Source organism: Ovis canadensis, chromosome 1, assembly GCF_042477335.2.
Source record: "Ovis canadensis isolate MfBH-ARS-UI-01 breed Bighorn chromosome 1, ARS-UI_OviCan_v2, whole genome shotgun sequence".
Taxonomy (NCBI): domain Eukaryota; kingdom Metazoa; phylum Chordata; class Mammalia; order Artiodactyla; family Bovidae; genus Ovis; species Ovis canadensis.
Genome location: NC_091245.1, coordinates 216,973,386 through 216,997,049, shown reverse-complemented (window position 1 = coordinate 216,997,049; position 23,664 = coordinate 216,973,386). Strand labels below are relative to the sequence as shown.

At 37.6% G+C, this 23,664-nt stretch overlaps 1 protein-coding gene across 2 annotated transcripts in view; it reads left to right on the top strand.

Annotated features, from left to right (window-relative positions):
- The window catches only part of NLGN1 (neuroligin 1), a 786,357-nt gene that overhangs the window by 8,950 nt on the left and 753,743 nt on the right, over positions 1-23,664 (top strand). Inside the window, exons 2-3 of one of the 2 annotated variants that reach the window (XM_069559778.1) lie at positions 11,495-12,306; positions 12,740-12,799. In XM_069559778.1, the coding sequence (XP_069415879.1) occupies positions 11,814-12,306; positions 12,740-12,799 (553 nt within the window). In that variant the 5' untranslated portion in view covers positions 11,495-11,813. The remainder of the gene's footprint in view (positions 1-11,494; positions 12,307-12,739; positions 12,800-23,664) is intronic. The other variant, XM_069559761.1, reaches the window with a different exon arrangement.

Sequence of the window (23,664 nt, the reverse complement as noted above, 5' to 3'; positions counted from 1 at the left end):
TTATTAGAATTGTATTTTCACTAAGATAGTTTGTTACCGGGTACTATATCTGGAATATACTTAAACAATTTTTTCCTTGCTATTCTTTAAAATATTTTGTTGGTAAATTTTTTTTCTCTTATTACTGTCAAATTTTAGTTTGCCTTTTCTCCTACCATGCTATTTTCTCTGCTGTTTGCTTACGTCATTGGAGAAGTTCATTCAGAGTGGGAGTAGCCCAAGGAGAGAGAGAACAGGTAGAACCCTGCTTACATATTCTCTGAAGGCAAGGGAGAGTGGGCTGCAAACTGAGAACCTGCAGAGACCTGCCTGCCCTTCCTTCTGGAAGGGGGCTCTGGACAAAATTGAGGAGGAGGCAGGGTTTATCCTTAAACCCTTTAAATTCTTCTGCCTTATCTCTTTCTATTTGTTGCAACTCCCTACATTCATAAAACTGTGTTCTTTTTTTTTTTTTCAACTGAAAAGTTTCAGAGGCTTTGTGTTTCTGATCTTCAGTTTAATTGTCTGTTACACAGAGATGATAATTCTCTCTAACTTGTAGTAGTTGGTGCTGGCATTAATGAAGTTATTAATTAATTGATGATCATTGCAGAATATACTTGTCAGGACATTTGTTCTCCGTAGCTACATGTTGGTATGGCCTCAACATGGGCTATGATAGCACTTGAACTTCCACATGACTAATCCTGAACTTTGATATTCCCATCTATGTGACTTTTGGTTCTAATCCTGTCTTACTTTTTTGTCCTTGTGCCCTTCTGGTACTGCTTGCTTTCTTCCCTAGATTTAGTTAATCTGTTAAACACTAAAATGACCAATTCTTATAACCTTTGCTCCTTGAAATTCTATCATTCTTAACTTGCTTATCCTCAGTCCTAACTTCTATCATTTACTCTTTGCCTCTTGTTATGGAACGTTGCTGGAAAAACTTTCAATACCATGCCATCTGCTCCATATTATGCCTGTTAACCTCATATTTCCCTCTGTTGGTGTCCTGTATGTTTTTCTTTCTAAAATCTCTCAAACTGAGTATGCGACTTTATTGAGTTAGTCTCATTCAGAAGCAAAACGTCATGTATCATACACAGGGCATATTCTTTAAGAGGTAGGGAGTCTTGTCTCTGTCTCTCTCTCTCTTTTTTAAGCTCTGTGGTCTTAAAAAAGTTATCTTGCCATATAAAGTCTCATTTTCCTCCGTTCAAATAAGAATAATTGGATTATAAGTTTGTTGTGAGGACTAATGTAAAGTACTTGAGACAGCTTGGCAAGTAGCTGTGCTCTCTAATATTAGCTGGTTTTGATGTTTTTTTCACATAAATTTAGATATATTTATACTTCAAACTGACGTATAAAATATGAAAATAAAACTGTTTCTGGTTTCTTCTCCACCAGTTCGTTTACTGAGGTAATGGTTTCCACATGTTTGTGGTCATATACTACTCTGTTTTCGATAACCAAATCATAAAAAGGATGAAATATATGTTTATAGCTTCCCTGGTGGCTCACACTGTGAAGAATCTGCTTGCCATGCTGAAGACCTGGATTCAGTCCCTGGGTTTGGAAGATCCCCTGAAGGAGGAAATGGCAACCCACACTAGTATTCTTGCCTGGAGAATCCTCCCTGGGCAGAGGAGCCTAGTGGTCTATAGTCCATGGGATCGCAAAGAGTCAGACATGACTGAGCGACTAAACACAGTACATATATTTATACTCCTCCATAAATATTTCTATTATCAGATTGCAACACATACACAAAAATAGACATTAAATAATGAGAAAAAGTCAGGGTTTTTTTTTTAATATCTTATAAACTTGATAGCTTCTTTTCATTATTTATTGATATCTAAAGTTGTAGAGATTCTTAAGGCACAGTTCAGAGCTACTAAACTGTATCTGTATTTCCATTTCAAAGTTATCTTCTTCATGTTTTCAAATCTTTTTTCTGCTTGTTATTATATATGACTCAGTTCAGTTCAGTTCAGTCACTCAGTCGTGTCTGATTCTTTGTGACCCCATGAATTGCAGCATGCCAGGCCTCCCTATCCATCACCAACTCCCGGAGTTCACTCAGACTCACGTCCATTGAGTCAGTGATGCCATCCAGCCATCTCATCCTCTGTCATCCCCTTCTCCTCCTGCCCCCAATCCCTCCCAGCATCAGAGTCTTCTCCAATGAGTCAGCTCTTTGCATGAGGTGGCCGAAGTACTGGACTTTCAGCTTCAGCATCATTCCTTCCAAAGAAATCCCAGGGCTGATCTCCTTCAGAATGGACTGGTTGGACCTCCTTGCAGTCCAAGCAACTCTCAAGAGTTTTCTCCAACACCACAGTTCAAAAGCATCAATTCTTCGGTGCTCAGCTTTCTTCACGGTCCAACTCTCACATCCATACATGACCACTGGAAAAACCATAGCCTTGACTAGACGGACCTTTGTTGGCAAAGTAATGTCTCTGCTTTTCAATATGTTATCTAGGTTGGTCATAACTTTTCTTAGTAGTCATTATTTTCAGTCTTGCAGTATAGCTGAGGAAGAGCTTATGCTAGAACTAGGAGAAGTTTCATTTCTGCTCGTTTCTCATCCATATTCTATTACTAGTACTTTCTTTTAATCTGTATTTATCTTGTGGGGAAAACATAATTTAGTAGTCAATTTTGTGAGGTTTATATTAACTAAAACATGATGAAAAATGTGTAAATGTGCTTATCCAGTGATATTAACTCTAATACATCACCAAACATTGAAAAAGAACAATAACAACAACAAAATGCCACTCCTGGCAAATCCACTACAGTGTAGAACCATCACCTTCCCAAGAACATCTCAAGTGCTGTATGCAACATCCAACCATGTGAAGTCACTGTATGAAACCATATATACATATTATCAAGCTTAGTTTTGTTTTCTTTTTGCTTTATAAAACATTATAATACATAGAAGTTCAATTATTTATTCCCTTCTCTCATCTGGTCCTCTTGTGGTGGGGTATAAACCCATTACTTTGGGGATTTCTGCTCCACAGTACTGCCAGTTTAATTCTCTTGTGAATATATTTGATAATACTTTTCCCCTTCTAAGTCTATTTAATGGTTTTTCATCATCCAGTGAATAAAATCCAAACTCTTTAGCCTTTTAACGAAGAGCTTGCTTGATTTGGCAGTAGCCTGCCTTTCCAGTCTCATCCAGTGCTCAGCCTCACTTACTCTGTGTTCTGGCCAAACCAAACTGTGCCCTTCTCAAATGTGGCTCCTTCTTTTTCCTTTCTTTCATAGGTCAGGTTTCTCAGGGAAAAAAATAAAAGAGGCTCTGAGATGAAGATTTGCTTGTTAAAAGTTTATTTGGGCTTGCCATTGGGAGAAGCACCTGAGCAGGGGGAACCAGGGAATCACCACCAACCTCTCCCTTGGCCCCTTTCCATAGGGAGCTTGGGGGCTGGAATGGCCCCTCTGAGTGGGTCTGCATTGAGAAAGGAAGAGCGGACATTTCTGCACTGGTGTGGACTTCCTGCCTTGGAGTGTGAGCTGTCCTCAGGGAGGTTGAGAGACACACTATTTACTACATGTATTTTCCACTGTTTCTAGAATGTGCCCACTACCCAGAATTCCTTCTGTGACCATCAGCGTTGGTCTGATTCTTGGAGGCCGAGCTAATATTCCTCTTGATTCATGAACTCTGTCCTCTTCCACTAACTCGAAGTAGACCTGTCTCTTCTTTTAAAGCCTAACATTTTTTTTCTGATTGCATACATTTGTTTATTCATTTCATTTTTAATTACTTACTATGTAAATTAATTGCACATTACTTACGTTAAGTGGTCAGCTAATGAATGGACTTACAGGACTCAAATAGTTTATACTCATTGGGCAGCTTTATTACAGGCAAATAGAGCAATAGCAGGAGAAGGGTATGCACTGAATGGGGCCTAGAAACTCAGACTCAGGCTTCTTTGTTCTCTTACTCCTGGGTCTCATGGGATACTCCTTGAACCACCACCAGTGTGAATGTGAAGCATCCTGGTATAGGAAGCCCACAGTCTGCTGATGGTCAGATTCTCTTACAGTGAGCTCTTCCCGAAAACACATTTCAGTTGCATGGCCAGGCTTGGCCTTTGAAAACTGCTGCACTCCACTGAAACCAGATGTTACTAAATGAAATTTTATGACATTATTATTACAAAATGCAACTCTTAAATCCCATTATTATTACTAAGTGCTGTTACAAGGCTAATATGTTCTGACCTCGAAATAACTTATAGATTCATAGATACAAAGCATTATTTTTCTTTAGTTAATACAGTCAGTCTTCATTATTCCTGGATCTGTATTACAGTTTTGCCCGTTCACTAAATTTTTTTTAACCCCAAAGTCAATACTCACAGTGCTTTTGCAGTCATTCACAGACATGAGCAAAGCAGCAAAAAATGTGAGTCACCACATGAGCGCACTTCCTGCTGAGATTGAGCAAGGTGATGATCTGACTTCTTGCTTCAACTCCCACATAGAGATGATCAGAGCATGGAGACAGTAGAAAGTGCACTGCAGTGCAAGAAGCTCCAACTCTGGGGTCAGGTAGAAGGGATTTGAATCCCAGCTCTGACATCTGTTAATGAGGTACGTGCATGCTCAGTTGTCGTGTCCGACTCTGTGCAACTCTATGGACTGTGTAGCCTGCCAGGCTCCTCTATCCCTGGGATTCTCAAGGTAAGAATACTGGAATGGGTTGCCATGCCCTCCTCCAGGAGATCTTCCTGACCCAGGGATCAAACCCACATCTCCTGCATTACAGGGGGATTCTTTACCCACTGAGCCACCTGGGAAGCCCATTAGTGAAGTGGCTTCAGACAAGTCACCAAACACTTTTGAGTTTTGTTTTCTCTTTTGTAAAATAAAGAAAATAGAATCTACCAGGATGAATTCATTCATAACAATGTGAAATATCTATCTAACTATGTATATGTGTGAAGTGTGAAGTGAAAGTTGCTCAGTCGTGTCTGACTCTCTGTGACCCCTTGGACTGCATAGTCCATGGAATTCTCCAGGCCAGAATACTGGAGTGGGTAGCCTTTCTTTTCTCCAAGGGGATTTTCCCAACCCAGGGATTGAACCCAGGTCTCCTGCATTATAGGCAGATTCTTTACCAGCTGAGCCACAAAGGAAGCCCAAGAATACTGGAGTGGGTAGCCTATCCTTTCTCCAGTGGATCTTCTCTACCCAGGAATTGAACTGGGGTCTCCTGTATCGCAGGCGGATTCTTTACCAACTGAGCTATGAGGGAAGCCCATATATACACGTATATATACATACACACACACACACACACACACAGAGATCCATATTTCTTTGAGCTATGTGGATCCATATTTCCCAATTCAGTGTTTGCAGTAACTTTATGGCATATAACTATGGTGGATAACAACCATCGGTTGTATAGCATTGGTCAAACTTTAAGCAGCTTTGGTAATAAGTATGTAGTCAGTTCGGATCATTTGCAACCTATGCCTACACTTGGTAAATGATTTTCACGTAGATTTTATGATGGATATAAAAATAACACAAAATTCTTGCCCCTGAATTAAAAATTCATTAGGAGGGGTTAGATTGAACAAATGAAAACAATCAGTAAAAACAAAGATAGAAAATATATAGGTAATATTAAAAATAAGACATAATAGGCTATGTAAAGTTAGAAGTTGGAGACACCTTCCTGGGTTCCAACTCCCTGTAATCATATATTTACTGAACACATGTCACATTCCAACCTGCAGGAGAGCCATTTTTAATGTGACGTTTCTTTTCAATATTGTAGCTACTTGGAAACAATTAGTAGGCTGTACTTATCTTTAAATTCTTGTAAGATTTAGCACAACAGCATATGAATGAATCATAGATAGCCAATAAATGTTTGTTGAGTAAAGAAAGAATTAGATGAATGTGTCCACCTACTGTGAATATTTAATGTTCTAGAAATTTCTCTGTATTCTTTCTAGCATCATCTCTGATCTGGGTCACTCAGGAACAAACTAGTTAATGGACCAGGCGTTATGATAAATTAATGCAAGAGATAATACGTTCCCATTTTTGATGTTTTGTTTAAATGTTTATTTTGTTTTGTTATTTTTGTTATTTTGTTTTATTTTTGTAGTCCCTTTGGAATTGCACATGCCTTAACCAAAGAAGAATAATGGAGGAATTTGTGAGCTAGTTATCTTCACCTATGAAAAAGTCAGAGGAAAGCTAGTCATAGTGCGGATTGATAAGTTCATCTACCTGCCTGGACTGCTGAATAAGGATTTTCTGACCTCATTATTTTAATGTATAATCAATATTTATTATGAAATGCTTCAAGCATGTAGAAAAATGTAGAGAATTCCTCAACAAAGGTGTGTGTGCACACGTGTGTATTCACGTGTGTGTATACACGTCACCCAACACGATCAAATTAAGGCCCCATCACAGATTATCATTCATAGTTCCAATTAATCACTTAATAGCATTAATTAATTGCTAGAACTAATTTAATATCCTTTTCTTCTTACCCATGGATAATAAATCATGTGTTATTACATATTCATTCATCTGTGAATAATGTGTAGTTTTGTTTCACATATTTTAAGGTTTATTTAAATAACATTTTCCTGTATCTAATCTTTGTTCAAAAATTTTAAGATTTATTCATGTTGATATTTAAGTCTATGTTCTTTATTTTCACTGAAGTGTAGAATTTTAATTTGTGAATATATCATAGTTCATCTGTCAATATCTGTTAGTGGACATTTGTGCTATTATAAATTTGGGCTGTTTTTGGTTACTCATCATTATTTTAATGTAAATGCATATAAACACCCATTCAATGTAAAGTTAAAAAAGGAGAAAAAAAGGTAACAAAGTCTTGCAAACTGATCCAGCCATTATGGAGAACAGTGTTGAGGTTCCTTAAAAAACTGGGAATAAAACTGCCATACGACCCAGTAGTCCCACTGCTGAGCATACATCCTAAGGAAACCAGAACTGAGAGAGACACATCTACCCCAATGTTCATTGCAGTGCTATTTACAATAGCTATTTACAATATTTACAATGGAAGCAACTTAGAGGTCCATCGGCAGATGAATGGATAAGGAAATTATGGTTCATATACACAATGGAATATTACTCAGTTATAAAAAAGAAAATATTTGAGTCAGTTCTAATGAGGTGGATGAAATTGGAGCATATTATTCAGAGTGAAGTAAGTCAGAAAGAGAAAGAAAAATACTGTGTATTTGCTCATATATATGGAATTTAGAAAGACTGTAATAACAATACTACATGCAGAACAGCCAAGGAGACAGATGTAAAGAACAGATTTTTGGACTCAGTGGGTGGGGGGTAGGATGATTTGAGAGACTAGCTTTGAAACATGTACATTACCATATGTAAAATAGACGGCCAGTACAAGTGAATGCATGAGGCAGGGCACCTAAACCCAGTGCTCTGTAACCCAGAGGGATAGGGTGAAGAAGGCAGCAGAAGGGGGTTCAGGGTGGGAGGAACACACGTCTGCCTGTGACTGATTCATGTTGATGAATGGCAAAACCCATCACAATACTGTAAAGTGATTATCCTTTGATTAAAATAAATAATTTTTTAAAAAGTCATAAAAAAGGTAACAAAATCCAAAGTTGCAGTAAGAACAGGGTAAGCATTTAAATTTCTGTTTCTATGAAATTGTCAGAGAATTTACCTAGAGTCTATCTTCTGAAGGAACATAAAACACTTTTACAATTCAATTTTAAAGGCACTAGGATCAATTTTTTAAAAAGTGTTAATTGTGAAGTTAGAGACTGTATCTAGTGTAATGATCAAAAGGATGGCCTTTAAATTAGATGCCAGTGGGCTCCTGGATCTGCTATTGATTAGCTGAGAACCAGGGCCAAGGCACTTAACCTCTTTAAGTCTCAATACCTTGTGAGTTAAAAGGGAATAACTGTTGAACCTAGTTTATAGGGTTGTTGTAAATGAGGTGTAAAGGTTTAAAAGCTAAGGATTTGGCATATACCAAGGAAACACCAATAAATAGCAAAAATTTCCTAACAACAAATTTGAGAGTCTATATTTTGGCATGCACACACACACACACACACACACACACACGGCTTCTCTGGTGGCTCAGGCAGTAAAGAATCTGTCTGCAGACCCAGGTTCCATCCCTGGGTCAGGAAAATCCCCTGGAGAAGGGAATGGCTACCCACTCCAGTATTCTTGCCTGGAGAATCCCACAGACAGAGGAGTCTGGCAGGCTACACAGTCCACGTGGTTGCAAAGAGTTGGACATGAGTGAGCAACTATCACACACACACACGTTTAAATTTTCAGTTATTTAAACTAGCCATATTTGTACATTGCACTTGGGCAACTGTTGTTCTTATAACAGTGACCTCTGAAAACTATTTAGGGTCCATACTATAATTCCCTGTACAGGTCAGCCCATGTATAATGGGATGTTTTTGTAACCTCAAAAGCTAAACATTAGAATTTGAAAACTTACCATGGCATGCAAAATTCTCATCCTCCACGATTTGTGTTAAAGTAGCACATTAGTGGGAAACAGCAGCCCTTTTATTTTTAACACAGTTAAGGATTTGTGAGTGTGTAAATGAGAGTTATTTTGTTAGGAACCAAACAAGTACTTTTTTATTATCGATGAGTGTGTAAGTGTGTAATGAATATTTATGAATAACTATTGAAGATTAGGTTGTATAAAATATGGTGTTGAAGACTTTTAAATCCTCACCACAGGTTCTCTTAGGTGTCAAAAATGCTGCATTTTAACACCAAAATGTGACCAAGAAAGACCTAGTTGTTTAAGACCAAAATGCCATCAGAAAAGACCTAATTGTGGCCCACTACAATTCTGTGTAAGAATGAGCATTACATACTCAACAGAAATGAGTTTGTGTAGCTAAATCTTCAACAGATGCTGGAGTTCTGGCACATAAATGGGGTGGTCTAAGCCTGACTTTTGTATGTTAATGTGCTTTCACAGCAAAGGTATACGAATTAACACAGACTGAGATATTCTTGAAGAAAGGCATTTATTTCCTTATTGCCATCTGTGATGAATTGCTCAGAGCTAAGGGAACACCAGGCTTGAATCAAATCTCCTGCTGCCCTATATAGTTTTCACAATCTCCTTTTCAATAACACAAAGTCAGGGAAGCCTCACTGCCAGACCAGCACTTCTTCAGGAATCTTCCCATAAAATGACAGGATAGAACCATCTATAATACAAATCAACACCGTTATTTTCAAACTAAGCACTCTAAAAAGTTCCTTGAACAAGAAAAGACAGATTTGCCGAGTTGTTTGGTATTTTGTAGTTAATGTAAGGTAGACTGTGAAATGCATGGCACTGAATGTTACGTTTTATTCTGATGTGTCTTAAGTTGGTCTGGGTAAACAGTGTTAGATGTTTGATTAGTGTCAATATACAGGATGTTATGATTAGGTATGGTTGTTCTTTAAACTGCCACATTCTTTTCTGTATTGTTCCTTTGATTTCTGTCAGATAGTCAGAACATTTCTAATTTAAAATATATTGACTTTGACTCAAAAATTCATTTTCGTGTTGCAAATTTATGGATATTTAAAATATATAGTTTATGTATCCTGCATTGACAGGTGGGTTCTTTACTACTGAGCCACCAGGGAAGGCCTAAAATATATAACTAGATGGTTAAAAAATCTGCAAAATAATGATGCCAACTTCTGTCTCTTTTCCAAGTTGAGTCTAATGGTAATTTGTCTTTTAAATTCTTGAATCTTAATTGAAGGTAAAGGAACTGTAGCCAGTGACTTTGTGTATACTTTTGAGAAATAGCAAGGAGACTGACCTTATAAGGTTCAGTTCAGTTCAGTTCAGTCGCTCAGTCATGTCTGACTCTTTGTGACCCCATGAACCGCAGCACACCAGGCCTCCCTGTCCATCACCAACTCCTGGAGTTCACCCAAACCCATGTCCATTGAATCGGTGATGCCACCCAACCATCTCATCCTCTGTCATCCCCTTGTCCTCCTGCCCTCAATCTTTCCCAGCTTTAGGGTCTTTTCAAATGAGTCAGCTCTTTGCATCAGGTGAGCAAAGTATTGGAGTTTCAGCTTTAACATCAGTCCTTCCAATGAACACCCAGGACTGGTTTCCTTTAGGATGGACTGGTCGGATCTCTTTGCAGTCCAAGGGACTCTCAAGAGTCTTCTCCAACAACACAGTTCAAAAGCATACATTCTTCTGTGCTCACTTTCTTTATAGTGCAACTCTCACATCCATACATGACCACTGGAAAAACCATAGCCTTGACTAGACGGACCTTTGTTGGCAAAGTAATGTCTCTGCTTTTTAATATGCTGTCTAGGTTGGTCATAACTTTCCTGCCAAGGAGTAAGCGTCTTTTAATTTCATGGCTGCAGTCACCATCTGCAGTGATTTTGGAGCCCAGAAAAATAAAGTCAGCCACTATTTCCACCGTTTCCCCTGCTTCCCCGTCTATTTGCCATGAAGTGATGGGACCAGATGCCATGATCTTTGTTTTCTGAATCTTGAGCTTTAAGCCAACATTTTCACCCTCCTCTTACACTTTCATCAAGAAGCTCTTTAGTTCTTCTTCACTTCCTGCCATAAGGGTGGTGTCATCTGCATATCTGATGTTATTGATATTTCTCCTGGCAATCTTGATTCCAGCTTGTGCTTCTTCTAGCCCAGTGTTTCTCATGATGTACTCTGCATATAAGTTAAATAAGCAGGCTGACAATATACAGCCTTGACGTACTCCTTTTCCTATTTGGAACCAGTCTGTTGTTCCATGTCCAGTTCTAACTGTTGCTTCCTTACCTACATACAGATTTCTCAGGAGGCAGGTCAGGTGGTCTGGTATTCCCATATCTTTCAGAATTAGTTGCACTGAAATGATTAGAGTTGAGCTAGCATTGGTGTTCTTGTTCCAAAATTATTTTTGTCTATCTGTATAAGATGGGATTAGGCCTATACTTTGTTTGTTTAATCAACATAGTCCTTCTTACAAAGTTTATTTCTAGTCCACTAATTCCCTACCAATATTTTTTTAAAAAGGTTTTCTGCTATTGAGTTCTAATTTTTAGTATATTTGATGATTAATACTGTGGTTCCATAAAATGATTGAAGATCTTCAATAAAGGAAAAATTTAACATAAGCCTTCAGTATTTAAGAAAAAACTGTATTGTGAAATGCTCCTGACACTGTATATTTTGACAAGAGCTGCTTTCTGTTAAATGTGTATAAAGTCAGGAGGCAAGTTTCTCAATATTCTAATACTCAGTTATTTTACCTGTCATCTTACATCAAACCATAATTTTCCTGTGGTAGCATTTAACTCACCTGACTCCAGCCACTGTTAATGTATTTCTGTAGCTTGTAAAACATCTAGTTATCACTCTGTCTATTTTAGCTTGTTTGTACTAATTATTTATTTTCATTTTCTCTAGGATATAGACCTGCAGCTAACTGGATTTGATTTGTAAGCGGGAAATGTACAGTCAGTGGCCACTCTCACCACATTGCTACGATGGAAAACAGAATAGTCAATAGGATATGGTCGGATAAAGAGTGATGATTGAAGATGCTACTTCAATACACGTGAAATCAATGGATATACTGGCTGCACGAAGAGCTTTCTGAGCTTTTCTTGACAAACTCGCCTTTAAGAAATCAGAGGTGTAGTCTACCAATATACGGTTTTTCTCAAGTGGATACAAATACCTGTGACTCACTGTAACCAGACAACTGTACAACTAATGTGGGACCATGGCAGTGCCCAGATGCACGTGGCCAGATTATGTTTGGAGAGCAGTCATGGCCTGCTTGGTACACAGGGGGTTGGGTGCCTCATTGACTCTTTGTGTGTTAAGCTGTTTGCTTCACGCTGCCCATGTGCTCACACAAAAATTGGATGATGCAGACCCACTGGTGACTACCAACTTTGGCAAAATAAGAGGGATCAAGAAAGAACTCAATAATGAAATTTTGGGTCCTGTTATTCAGTTTCTTGGTGTTCCATATGCAGCCCCGCCAACAGGGGAACATCGTTTTCAGCCTCCAGAACCACCATCTCCTTGGTCAGACATCAGGAATGCTACTCAGTTTGCTCCTGTCTGCCCCCAGAATATCATTGATGGCAGATTGCCAGAAGTCATGCTTCCTGTGTGGTTTACTAATAACTTGGATGTGGTTTCATCGTATGTACAAGACCAGAGTGAAGATTGCCTGTATTTAAACATATACGTCCCAACTGAGGATGGTGAGTTTACTACAGGAAAAACAGGGAGATATATTTATATTTCTCTTTTTTATTCTAACGATATTAATTTTTATGTACTGATAGCATGCATGGCTTTTCCTGTTGGCATGTAGACATATTTTACATGCGTGCATGCTGCTCTGTTTATGTGTGTTAGTGTCTCTGTTCTTATTTTTCCCTGTGCCTACTCCTTTTCTTTCCTCTGCAGCACGTATATTTAGGTAGAAATGGGTTCCTAATTTCCATTTCTTACCGAATGACTTCTGAGAAGATGCATCAACATTTCTCCATTGCATGTGCAGACTCAGCGAAGTTGGGGATCTCTCGCACTCAGTAAATGCAGGAGCATATTAAGTTAGATAGTGGTGTTGCATGTTCCGGCGGTCTGTGATGGAGCGCCATGTTATTTTCTAGTCTTCTATTCATTTTTCAGTAAAAAGAATATCCAAGGAATGTGCCAGAAAACCCGGCAAGAAAATATGTAGAAAAGGAGGTATGTATCAAAGTGGAAATAAAAAAATGGGGGAAACAGCTTGCAGAGGAGGAACAAGATATTCTCCCTAAGGATGATTTGCTGATGCTGGAAGTGAATGGCTAGGTGAAACCTGGAATTTGATGAAGGCTGTCAAAGAATAGAAAGATGGTTGAGGAGAGCTCTAGCTGACTAGACATTGACAAAGCTCCTTGGTGGAGCCTTGTGTTGGTGCTGGTAGCATGCGCAGGATTTGAATCTCTGCTTTGAGTTTGGGTATAGAGAAGATACTTAGGTAAATACATTGCCGGCAGGGTAACCAAAGATATTCCTTCCTAGCTGGTCAACTTGGATCTCTGAACCTTTTTTTTTTTTTTTTTAACAGATAATAGATTCCTGTTTCTTTTATAGGAAACAGGTCACAAAAACCTAGTTTTTGTTTGTTTATCCTTAGTTCTCTCTGAATATCCTATGAACTTTCTCATCTAAGGGTAAATTTGCTGTAACTATTGGGCAATCACCGTTATTAAGTAGTGGTATATTTTCCCAGACAGTCTTCCTATTTTCAGTCATTCCTCCAGGAAAAAAAAAAAAAAGGGATTTGCAGCTTTTTATACTAAATATTTACAGTCTTAAAATTGCTTTAACATTTTTATATTTATGTTAAACAATTTAAAACATAGGGAAGAACATGATTCAGAAGCTACAATTAAATCAACCTTCAAATCATCCTCTAGCCAGATTGAGCAAATGTAGACACTGACAGCTGCAAGCTTGCATCTGAATGTAGCTTGTCCACACTCCGTTTTATATAACATCCAGTAAATCACTCATAGGAGAGTATGATTTTCTCTGGCAGTAAATTATCTAAGTGTTATTTTGACCTTATTATAACTTTGCCGAATTTTCAATCTTCATACAGAAGTCATATTAATATTCTAGTGCTGTGCATTCTCTCTCTGTATGCACTTCTAATCTCCTGGCTGGACCAAGTCAGATTTCATTACAACATCCTTGTGGGGTGGGGAGTGTCTAAACTGTTCGTTTTTACTGCAATTGCATTATCTGGAAGAAGCTTCATATAACCAAGTCCTCAATTGTAGATCAGAAGTATTTGGATTAATTGGAGTTTTGTTTTGTTTTTGTTCTTATGTCTTTGGTTAGACTCATAGAACTGGATTTAACCTTCATTTTATTATTAATGTCATGATTTGGGCTGAAAGAATAGTATACTTAAGCAGGTGGATATGGAGGCAACAAAGATGTTTTAAATAACTAAAAAAAAAAGTCTCTTGTTTTTTCCCAGATGAGAATAACTGCAGTAATTTACATGCTTTCAACTAATGTACAGTACTGCAGTAGTTATTATTATGCAGCTTATCAAGTATGTGTAATTAGCTAAGTGACTTTCGCCTCCTATCACAAAGATGTTGATTTACAAAGTCATAAATAAAGATGCTATTGAAGAATGCATAAATAGAGCATAATACATAAAAATGTGTACAATCAAAAAATGATAAGGACATCAAAAGGTAAGCTAGTGAGAAAGTGACCTTTCTTCTCATACAACTTCAGAAGGAAAAGGATTTGTTAAAAAATTATCTTTCATTGTCCTTTAGATTGTTGGTTCCATCTGCTTTATGAGACAGTTGGCAAAGAAGTATGTAAGCTGTGCGATTTACTTTGGCAAACTTTGAACTAATTTATAATTAGCCTGAGGACAAGATCTATAGATACCTACATCAGACTGTGTTGTTTATAGTCCACATCTATTGTGTTTTTATATTAAGAATTCTAAAAAATTGGTTTACTTTGGTATTCACTATATTATTAATAAATAATTTATGCTTACTTATTTGCTACTTTTATATTATCCTAGAATCTAAATAACAAAAAAATTAATGTAATTTTTTATAATTAATAGTTTTTTTAAAAAAGAAAATAAATTTTAGAGCTAGTCTTTTACATAGAGTAGTTGAATTTTTTCCCCAAACTTTCACCTTTTTTTTTCTTTTTCTATCATGAAGTGTCTATTTGGGTCATTTCCAGAAATCATGTTTTCCTGGTTGAAAAATATTAATCATTTCATGTGTATGTATATACAAATGTATATATTGCAAATAGACTGTGAGTTCTTCAACAAAATTCTGGAAGTTTATAAAGGATGATTTAGGAAGTATAGGAGTAGTTGTGTTGCATTTTATCTAGGTACCAATAAAATTCTGGCTTATTATTCATCTCTTTTTTTTTAAATTGTGTATGGTCATCTGCAGAGGCAGATGGACTCCTACCCTTGTGTCAATCTGTTTATGCTGTATTCATTCAAAAATATTCCTTAATTGCCTATTATAGGCACTGTCAATAATGAATGAAACAAAGTTCTCTCTTCCTATAGAACTTACATTCAAGTAAGTTTACAAAGAACAAATATTTTCTACACTTTTAATGTGTATGAGAGGAAGAAATCTTATTTCTCTAAGAGATGCCTTGCTGTGATTTTTAAATAAAGTCTTTATAAGATTTTTTTTCCTGTGCAAGTGAAGAGAAAACCATATTTTTACCAATCGGCTTCCTCTCATTTACGACAGGTCCCAGTTGTACCCTTTAATCCATCTTTTTAAATTTCCCATGATAGTTTTAGCCATATGTTAATTACTCTCTAGATATTTCTTTAGGGTTTTATCCTTGCAAAATTGAAAGAAAGGATTAATGCTTAAAATGAGATGACTGCCAACACTTGGCCACATGGGCAGATGATATGTGATATAAATTGGAATTTGGATATAGAGGACTGACATCTTATCACCAAAACTTTATGAAGAAAGTATATGACTGCCCTTACTTTAGAAATATGAAAGTAGGTTCTGTGAATACTTTTAAATAGTACATGTGTTTTCTCTCTGTCCAAAGATTCCGGCATAGTCCTCTTGACTGCAATCAGGAGTAGCTTTAATTTGCTTATGTTTCATTTTTGCATTCTCTAGTTTGCTCTCTTGTGAGAGTTGCCAACAAACAGGAATATGGTCAAATATTAGGCAGTAAACACAAGAAGGAAGAACAAGGGACCCAGAGAATCCACTGGAAATCAATTGGCTTACGGATACCCTAGAGATGTTTAGCTTTGTATTTCTCAAGTACTTTGACTGTTATTTGCACAGCTCTTCTAAGGTGAATGCAGAATCAGTTTTCATTTCTGCACAAGTTTTTTACCCCAGTTTTACTGTGTAGAAAACTAGAATCTCTATATATGGCTCTGGTACAATTCTTGACTCCTTGAGAAGTTTATTCCTGATTTTCATAAATATTTTACTGTTCCATACTGTGTTCAGTAGTCTTTACCTGAGATACTATTGAATTCATTCAAGAGCCTTCTTCATGAAGTTAAGGTTTATTTGGTAGTTTATTGAACATAGAAACTGGTATTTTCCTAATGATTTGTGTATAAAAGTGACAACTGTTGTTGTCAGTGTGTTTAGGATTTTAAAGGGGAATTGTATTCCAGAATATTCTTTCTTCATGCTTATACAATTTTATCTAATTTCTTTCTTCACTTACCAAATGTTTATTGAGTCCTTACTCTGTGCTGGTTAGATTACCACTCTAGGTCCCCAAAATATATCAATAAAATATAAAAAGCAAAAACATCTTTACCCTCTTGGAGCTTATATCTTAGTGTATGGGACACACCCTAGATGATAAACACAATAAATGACTAAATTTAAAGGGTTTCAAAAGAGAGAAATTAACAGGGTATGGAGGCTTAAGTGTCTTGTGGAACATGAAAATAATAGTGTTGTCCTCTTCGGGTAAAGGTCTGAAGGAAATGAAATAAGTATATGAGGAAAGAACACAGCAAAGATCAAGTACAAAGGTATTAAGATTAATTCTGCCTCCTGTACTTAAGGAACAACTGGGAGTATGGTGAATCTGGAAAGAGTGTAGAGCGAGAGCAGCAATGATCTTTATAGTAAAGAGGGCTTTATATTGACTTTAAATATTGACTAATATATGACTTTATATTAAAGAGGTCATCCTGGCTGACATATTAAGAGTAGATTGTAGAAGAGTATGGAGAAACTGGGAGAGCAAATAAGAGGCTGTTGTAGTTTGGATCAGACATCAGCCGGATCCAGGCACAGACCAGACAAGTAACAATAGAAGTGGAAGTCTTAATACATTACAGATATGTTTCTTAATCATTTGGTTATGGACTGTGAAAGTAAATGAACAGTCAGAGAAGATTCCTAGATTTTGATCTGAATACCTAGAAGAATAGACCTTTGACTGTATGGATCACAATAAACTGTGGACAATTCTGAAAGATATGGGAATTCCAGACCACCTGACCTGCCTCTTCAGAAACCTATATGCAGGTCAGGAAGCAACAGTTAGAACTGGACATGGAACAACAGACTGGTTCAAAATAGGAAAAGGAGTACGTCAAGGCTGTATATTGTCACTCTGCTTATTTAACTTCTATGCAGATTACATCATGAGAAACGCTGGGCTGGAAGAAACACAAGCTGGAACCAAGATTGCCAGGAGAAATATCAATAACATCAGATATGCAGATGACACCACCCTTATGGCAGAAAGTGAAGAGGAACTCAAAAGCCTCTTGATGAAAGTGAAAGAGGAGAGTGAAAAAGTTGGCTTAAAATTCAACATTCAGAAAACGAAGATCATGGCATCTGGTCCCATCACTTCATGGGAAATAGATGGGAAACAGTGGAAACAGTTTCAGACTTTATTTTTCTGGGCTCCAAAATCACTGCAGATGGTGATTGCAGCCATGGAATTAAAAGACGCTTCCTGGCCCAGAGGTTAAAGCGTCTGCCTGCAATGTGGGAGACCCAGGTTCGATCCCTGGGTCGGGAAGAGCCCCTGGAGAAGGAAATGGCAACCCACTCCAGGCAGTACTCTTGCCTGGAGAATCCCATGGAGGGTGGAGCCTGGTAGGCTCCGCAAAGAGTCGGACACGACTGAGCGACAAACTACTAACTACTACTCCTTGGAAGGAAAGTTATGACAAACCTAGACAGCATATTGAAAGGCAGAGACATTACTTTGCCAACAAAGGTCTGTCTAGTCAAGGCTATGGTTTTTTCTTTGGTCATGTATGGATGTAAGAGTTGGACTGTGAAAAAAGCTGAGTGCCGAAGAATTGATGCTTTTGAACTGTGGTGTGGAGAAGACTCTTGAGAGTCCCTTGAACTGCAAGGAGATCCAACCAGTCCATTCTGAAGGAGATCAGCCCTGGGATTTCTTTGGAAGGAATGATGCTAAAGCTGAAACTCCAGTACTTTGGTCACCTCATGCGAAGAGCTGACTCATTGGAAAAGACTCTGATGCTGGGAGGGATTGAGGGCAGAAGGAGAAGGGGACGACAGAGGATGAGATAGTTGGATGGCATCACTGACTCAATGGACGTAAGTTTGAGTGAACTCCAGGATTTGGTGATGGACAGGGAGGCCTGGCATGCTGCAATTCATGGGGTCACAAAGAGTCAGACACGACTGAGCAACTGAACTGAACTGAACTGAAGATGGAGAAAAAAAAAACACAGAATACTTTTTTTGGGGGCACAATAGAAGGATGATGTTTACTTTTGAACATGTTCAGTTTGAGGTGACTCTATCCATGTATAGATTTCAAGGGACCAATTTGACATTCAGTAGAGAGATATATGTGGAAATACAAATTTGGAAGTCTTGTACTTTGGCCACCTGATGTGAATAACTGACTCATCGGAAAAGACCCTGATGCTGGGAAAGATTGAAGATGGGAGGAGAAGGGGATTACAGAGGATGAGATGGTTGGATGGCATCACCAAGTCGATGGACTTGAGTTTGAGCAAGCCCAGTGAGTTGATGATGGACAGGGAAGCCTCGTGTGCTGTAGTCCATGGGGTTGCAGAGTCGGACACGACTGACTGCACTGAACTGAATTGTGATATAAAAGGTAAAAATTTAAAGTTGTGAGACTGAGAATAAAAGGAATTGAATGAAAATAGAGGAAAGAAAATGATACCAAAGATTCATCCATGGGCCATTCCAACATGAAGAGGTCTGGAGGAAGAGAAGGAAGACTATGGAGACTAAGCAAGTATGACATGTAGATGAGAAGATGAGAAGTAAACCAGGATATTTTTGTTGTCCTAGAAGCTAAGTAAAGAATGCATCAAAATAAAAAAGAGTGATTAATGCTACCAAATCAACTTTTGTGAGGTTATGTGGATCTGACATACTGGAGTGGCTAAAAGAGAATGGGTGAAGATCTGAAATCACTAAGCATAAATAATAATTTTAAGAAGTTTTGCTGTAAAAGTAAGCAGAAAAATGGGTGTATTAGGGACCATAGAGGTTGTTTTGTTGCTGTAGGTTAAGATAGAAGAAATAGAGAAATATTTGTGTATAGTTGGAATTTAAAATATAGGAGAAGGATGATAGACTTCTAGAATAATATCTTTAGAAAAAGATGGGTTCCAGTACACAGTTGGAGGTTTTGGATTAAAAAAAGCATACATAGGCGATTTAAATTAGCATGTAGCTAGGTGGAGTCCATGAGTATGAGTACATGGGCAGAAGTCATGGTATGATTCTGTTCTTATTGATCCTGTTTTAATTATTCAGTGCATAACATTAAGGCAAGTGGAGATAGAATTAACATTGTTGAGCTATTTATAAGTTCTAGACATTAGCCTTATTAGTTAATGTTACAACAATCCTATGAGATTCTTATTCCCAGTTTATAAATGCAGAAATGGAGCACCAAGAAAGTTAATTATCCTGCCCAATGATATATAATCTGTTATCTGGCCAACTGTATTTCCTTTAAGGAGGTAACTTTAGAACAGAGGGAATAAAACGAAACAGTACAACAGCAATCTCATTTATCTGGGATCCCAGATCAAATGGAAAATGAAATTGATGGCCAGTTTGGTAGTGGAAAAATCACTGCATATTGGAATAAGTACAGCATCTGGATTGCTGGGGACTGAAGATGAATGGGAACCAAGATTAAACCAGAGATATGGCTTCATATTTGAATTAGTACCTTGGACACTTGTGGTTAAGACTTCTGAAAGCTAAACACTTTCAGCCAAAACTGTGAAATGAAGTAGATCTAAGAGGGCTGTAAAGTTTTAAAAGAACAGTATCGATTGTCCCATTGTTTACTGACAGGCAGAGAATCTACTGAAGCTGATGATTAAAAGACTATTATAGTTGACCAATTCAGTTTTTCTGGAGAATAAATATCTTTTTTTTTTTCTTATAGAAAGTTGGATTGAAATTGAAAACATATGATATGCCACCAGCAAAAAGAGCTATGCCAGGAAATAAACCCTCTGTAGAAAAGGCTTCCCTTTCTCTTACTCAGTATAATAATACATGTTTTAATAATTGATTTCATAAATAGAACATACTTCTAGCTTCATAATTATGATTTAATCTTTGCTTTAATTTTACTTTCCATTACAGATTTTGTTGATAATCTTTTCACCTTTCATGTTTCTCCTTCTCTTCTTTTTCATGGTGGTATTGGGTTGGTGAAAAAATTTGTTTGGGTTTTTCTGCACAATTTTGTGGGTAAACCTGAATGAACTTTTTGGCCAACACAGTACATACATGCTAAGTAGTTTAGGAAATGACCGGCTTCAGAAATCACACCAGTCATACATTTCTTAGTAACAATCACATAATCTTCTTCTGGATTTGATAATTTAAAATTCTGGACTAGATATGGAAGCATAATTTCCAGTCATAAGTCTTCACATAGTCTTTTGTAAGTGGACAGAATACTTTATGTAACACTCCCTATATTAGATTCCTAGGGCTGCTGTAACAAATTGCCATAAACTGTGTGGCTTTATTTATTTATTTATTTTTATTTTACTTTATTTTGCTTTCCAATACTGTATTGGTTTTGCCATACATCAACATGAATCTGCCATGGGTGTACACTTGTTCCCCATCCTGAACCCCCCTCCCACCTCCCTCCCCATACCATCTTTCTGGGTCATCCCAGTGCACCAGCCCCAAGCATCCTGTATCCTGCATTGAACCTAGACTGGCGATTCATTTCTTATATGATCTTATACCTGTTTCAACGCCATTCTCCAAAATCATCCCACCCTCTCCCTTTCCCACAGAGTCCAAAAAACTGTTCTATACATCTGTGTCTCTTTTGCTGTCTCGCATACAGGGTTATCATTACCATCTTTCTAAATTCCATATATATGCGTTAGTATACTGTATTGGTGTTTTTCTTTCTGGCTTACTTCACTCTGTATAATCGGCTCCAGTTTCATCCACCTCTTTAGAACTGATTCAAATGTATTCCTTTTATTTATTTTTTATTTTTTAATTTTATTTGTTTATTTATTTTTTAATTTTAAAATCTTTAATTCTTACATGCGTTCCCAAACATGACCCCCCCCTCCCACCTCCCTCCCCACAACATCTCTCTGGGTCATTCCCATGCACCAGCCCCAAGCATGCTGCACCCTACGTCAGACATGGACTGGCGATTCAATTCTTACATGATAGTATACATGTTAGAATTCCCATTCTCCCAAATCATCCCACCCTCTCCCTCTCCCTCTGAGTCCAAAAGTCCGTTATACACATCTGTGTCTTTTTTCCTGTCTTGCATACAGGGTCATCATTGCCATCTTCCTAAATTCCATATATATGTGTTAGTATACTGTATTGGTGTTTTTCTTTCTGGCTTACTTCACTCTGTATAATTGGCTCCAGTTTCATCCATCTCATCAGAACTGATTCAAATGAATTCTTTTTAATGGCTGAGTAATACTCCATTGTGTATATGTACCACAGCTTTCTTATCCACTCATCTGATGAACAACTGAGATTATTCTCTCACTGTTACAGAGTTGAGAAGTCCAAAATCAAGGAGTTGGCAGATTTGGTTACTCCTGGAATCTCTGGAAATGGGTCTTGCTGCTTCTCTCTCAGCTTCTGTCGGTGGCCAACAGTCACTGGTGTTCTCTGGCTTGCGGTTGGATTGCTCCAGTCTCTGCTTCTGTTGCTACGTGGTCTTCTCTGGGTGTCTCCCAGTGTCTCTGTGTTGTCACATGGTCTTCTCACAAGGACACCAATCATAAGATTTATGGCCCATCCCAATCCAGTGTGACTTCATCCTGATTACATTTTCTGAGCCCTATTTCCAGATAAGATCATTTCCTTGCTAGGGTTGCTGTAACAAAACACCACACACTGCATGATTTACAGAGCAGAAAATTTTGGTCTCACAGTTTTAAAGCCTGGAAATCTGAGATCAGGACACTGGCATGGTTGGTTCTTTCTGAGGGCTGTGTTGAAGATGCTGTTCTGGGTCTCTTGCCCCTGGCGTGTAGATGGCTATCTTCTCCCTATATCTTCACATGGCATTCTCCCTTTCTCTCCTGAGGCATGGTTGACATGCAACATTATATTAGCTTCAGGTGCACAGCATTATGATTTGATATTTATATATACTGGAAAATAATCAACACAATAATTCTTGTTAGCAACCATCCCCAAACAAAGTTACATTTTTTTTTCTTATGATGAGAAGTTTTATGATTTACTCTTACCAACTTTCAAACATATAATACAATATTATCATCTATAGTCACCTTGCCATACCTCACATCCTAGTAACTGGAAGCTTGTACCTTTGACCCCCACCTTCACCTATTTCACCAGTGCCTCACCCCAGCCACCCTCTATCTGGAACATTTCTTTCATTGTTTTGCTTGTTTGATTTTTTAATTGCACATTTATAAGTGAGTGTTTGTCTTTCACTGACTTAGTTCCCTTAGGATAATGCCCATCCGTGCTGTCTCGAATGGCGAGGTTTCATTTTCTATGGCTTAATAGTATTCTGTTGTCGATTTACATATCAGTGGATACTTAGGTTGTTTCCATATCTTGGCTGTTGTAAGTGATGCTGCAGTGAACAGGTGCATACATCTTTTTGAATGAATGTTTTCGTTTTCTTCAGATAAATGCCCAGAAGAAGAACTGCTAAATTATATGGTAGTTCTATTTTTATTTTTTTTTGAGGATCCTCCACGTTCTCTTCCGTAGTGTCTGCACCAATTGACATTCTCACCAACAGAGGGCAAAGGTTCCCTTTTCCCAATATCCTTGCCAACAATTTCTATTAGTTTAGCCATTCTGATAGATATGAGATGATGTCTTGTTGTAGTTTTAATTTGTATATCCGTGGTAATTAGTGATGTTGAACATCTTCTTGTACACTTTTTGGTCATCTGTATGTCTTCTTCAGAAAAAATATCTATTCAGATCCTCTACCTGTTTCTTAATTGGATTTTGGGGTGTTTTTTGTTATTGAATTATTAAATTACCCCTTTTTATGAAGATACTAATCATTTTGTGTTAGAGCCCATCCTAATGACCTCCTCTTAACTAATTATATCTGTAAGACCCTATTTCTAAATAAGGTCATGTTCTGAGGTAGTTAGCCTTAGGACTTCAGCACATGAATTTTGGGGTAACAGAGGTTCTAGTTGGACATGAATTCTTTAAGTATACCATGAGCTTTTCCATTTTTTTCGTTCACATTGAATCCCAGAAAGATCTCAAAATGGTAATTATACCCATTCTGTAGTTGAAAAATTATGGCTTGTTGGGGTAAAATAACTCACTCAAGGTCACATGGCTGCTAGTTAGGCATGCTGACACTCCCTAAAAACTCAAAATAACTTGATATCCCATCTCTTCAGTCAAATTTAATTTGCCATCCAGATTCTCTCTTCTGTACTTAGAAGTTTCTTTAATTTGTGTTTAAGTAGTTTTCTATCAAGATTGCATACTATGCATTAATTTAGATACTTTTAAGTGTTTAAGTGTTTGACT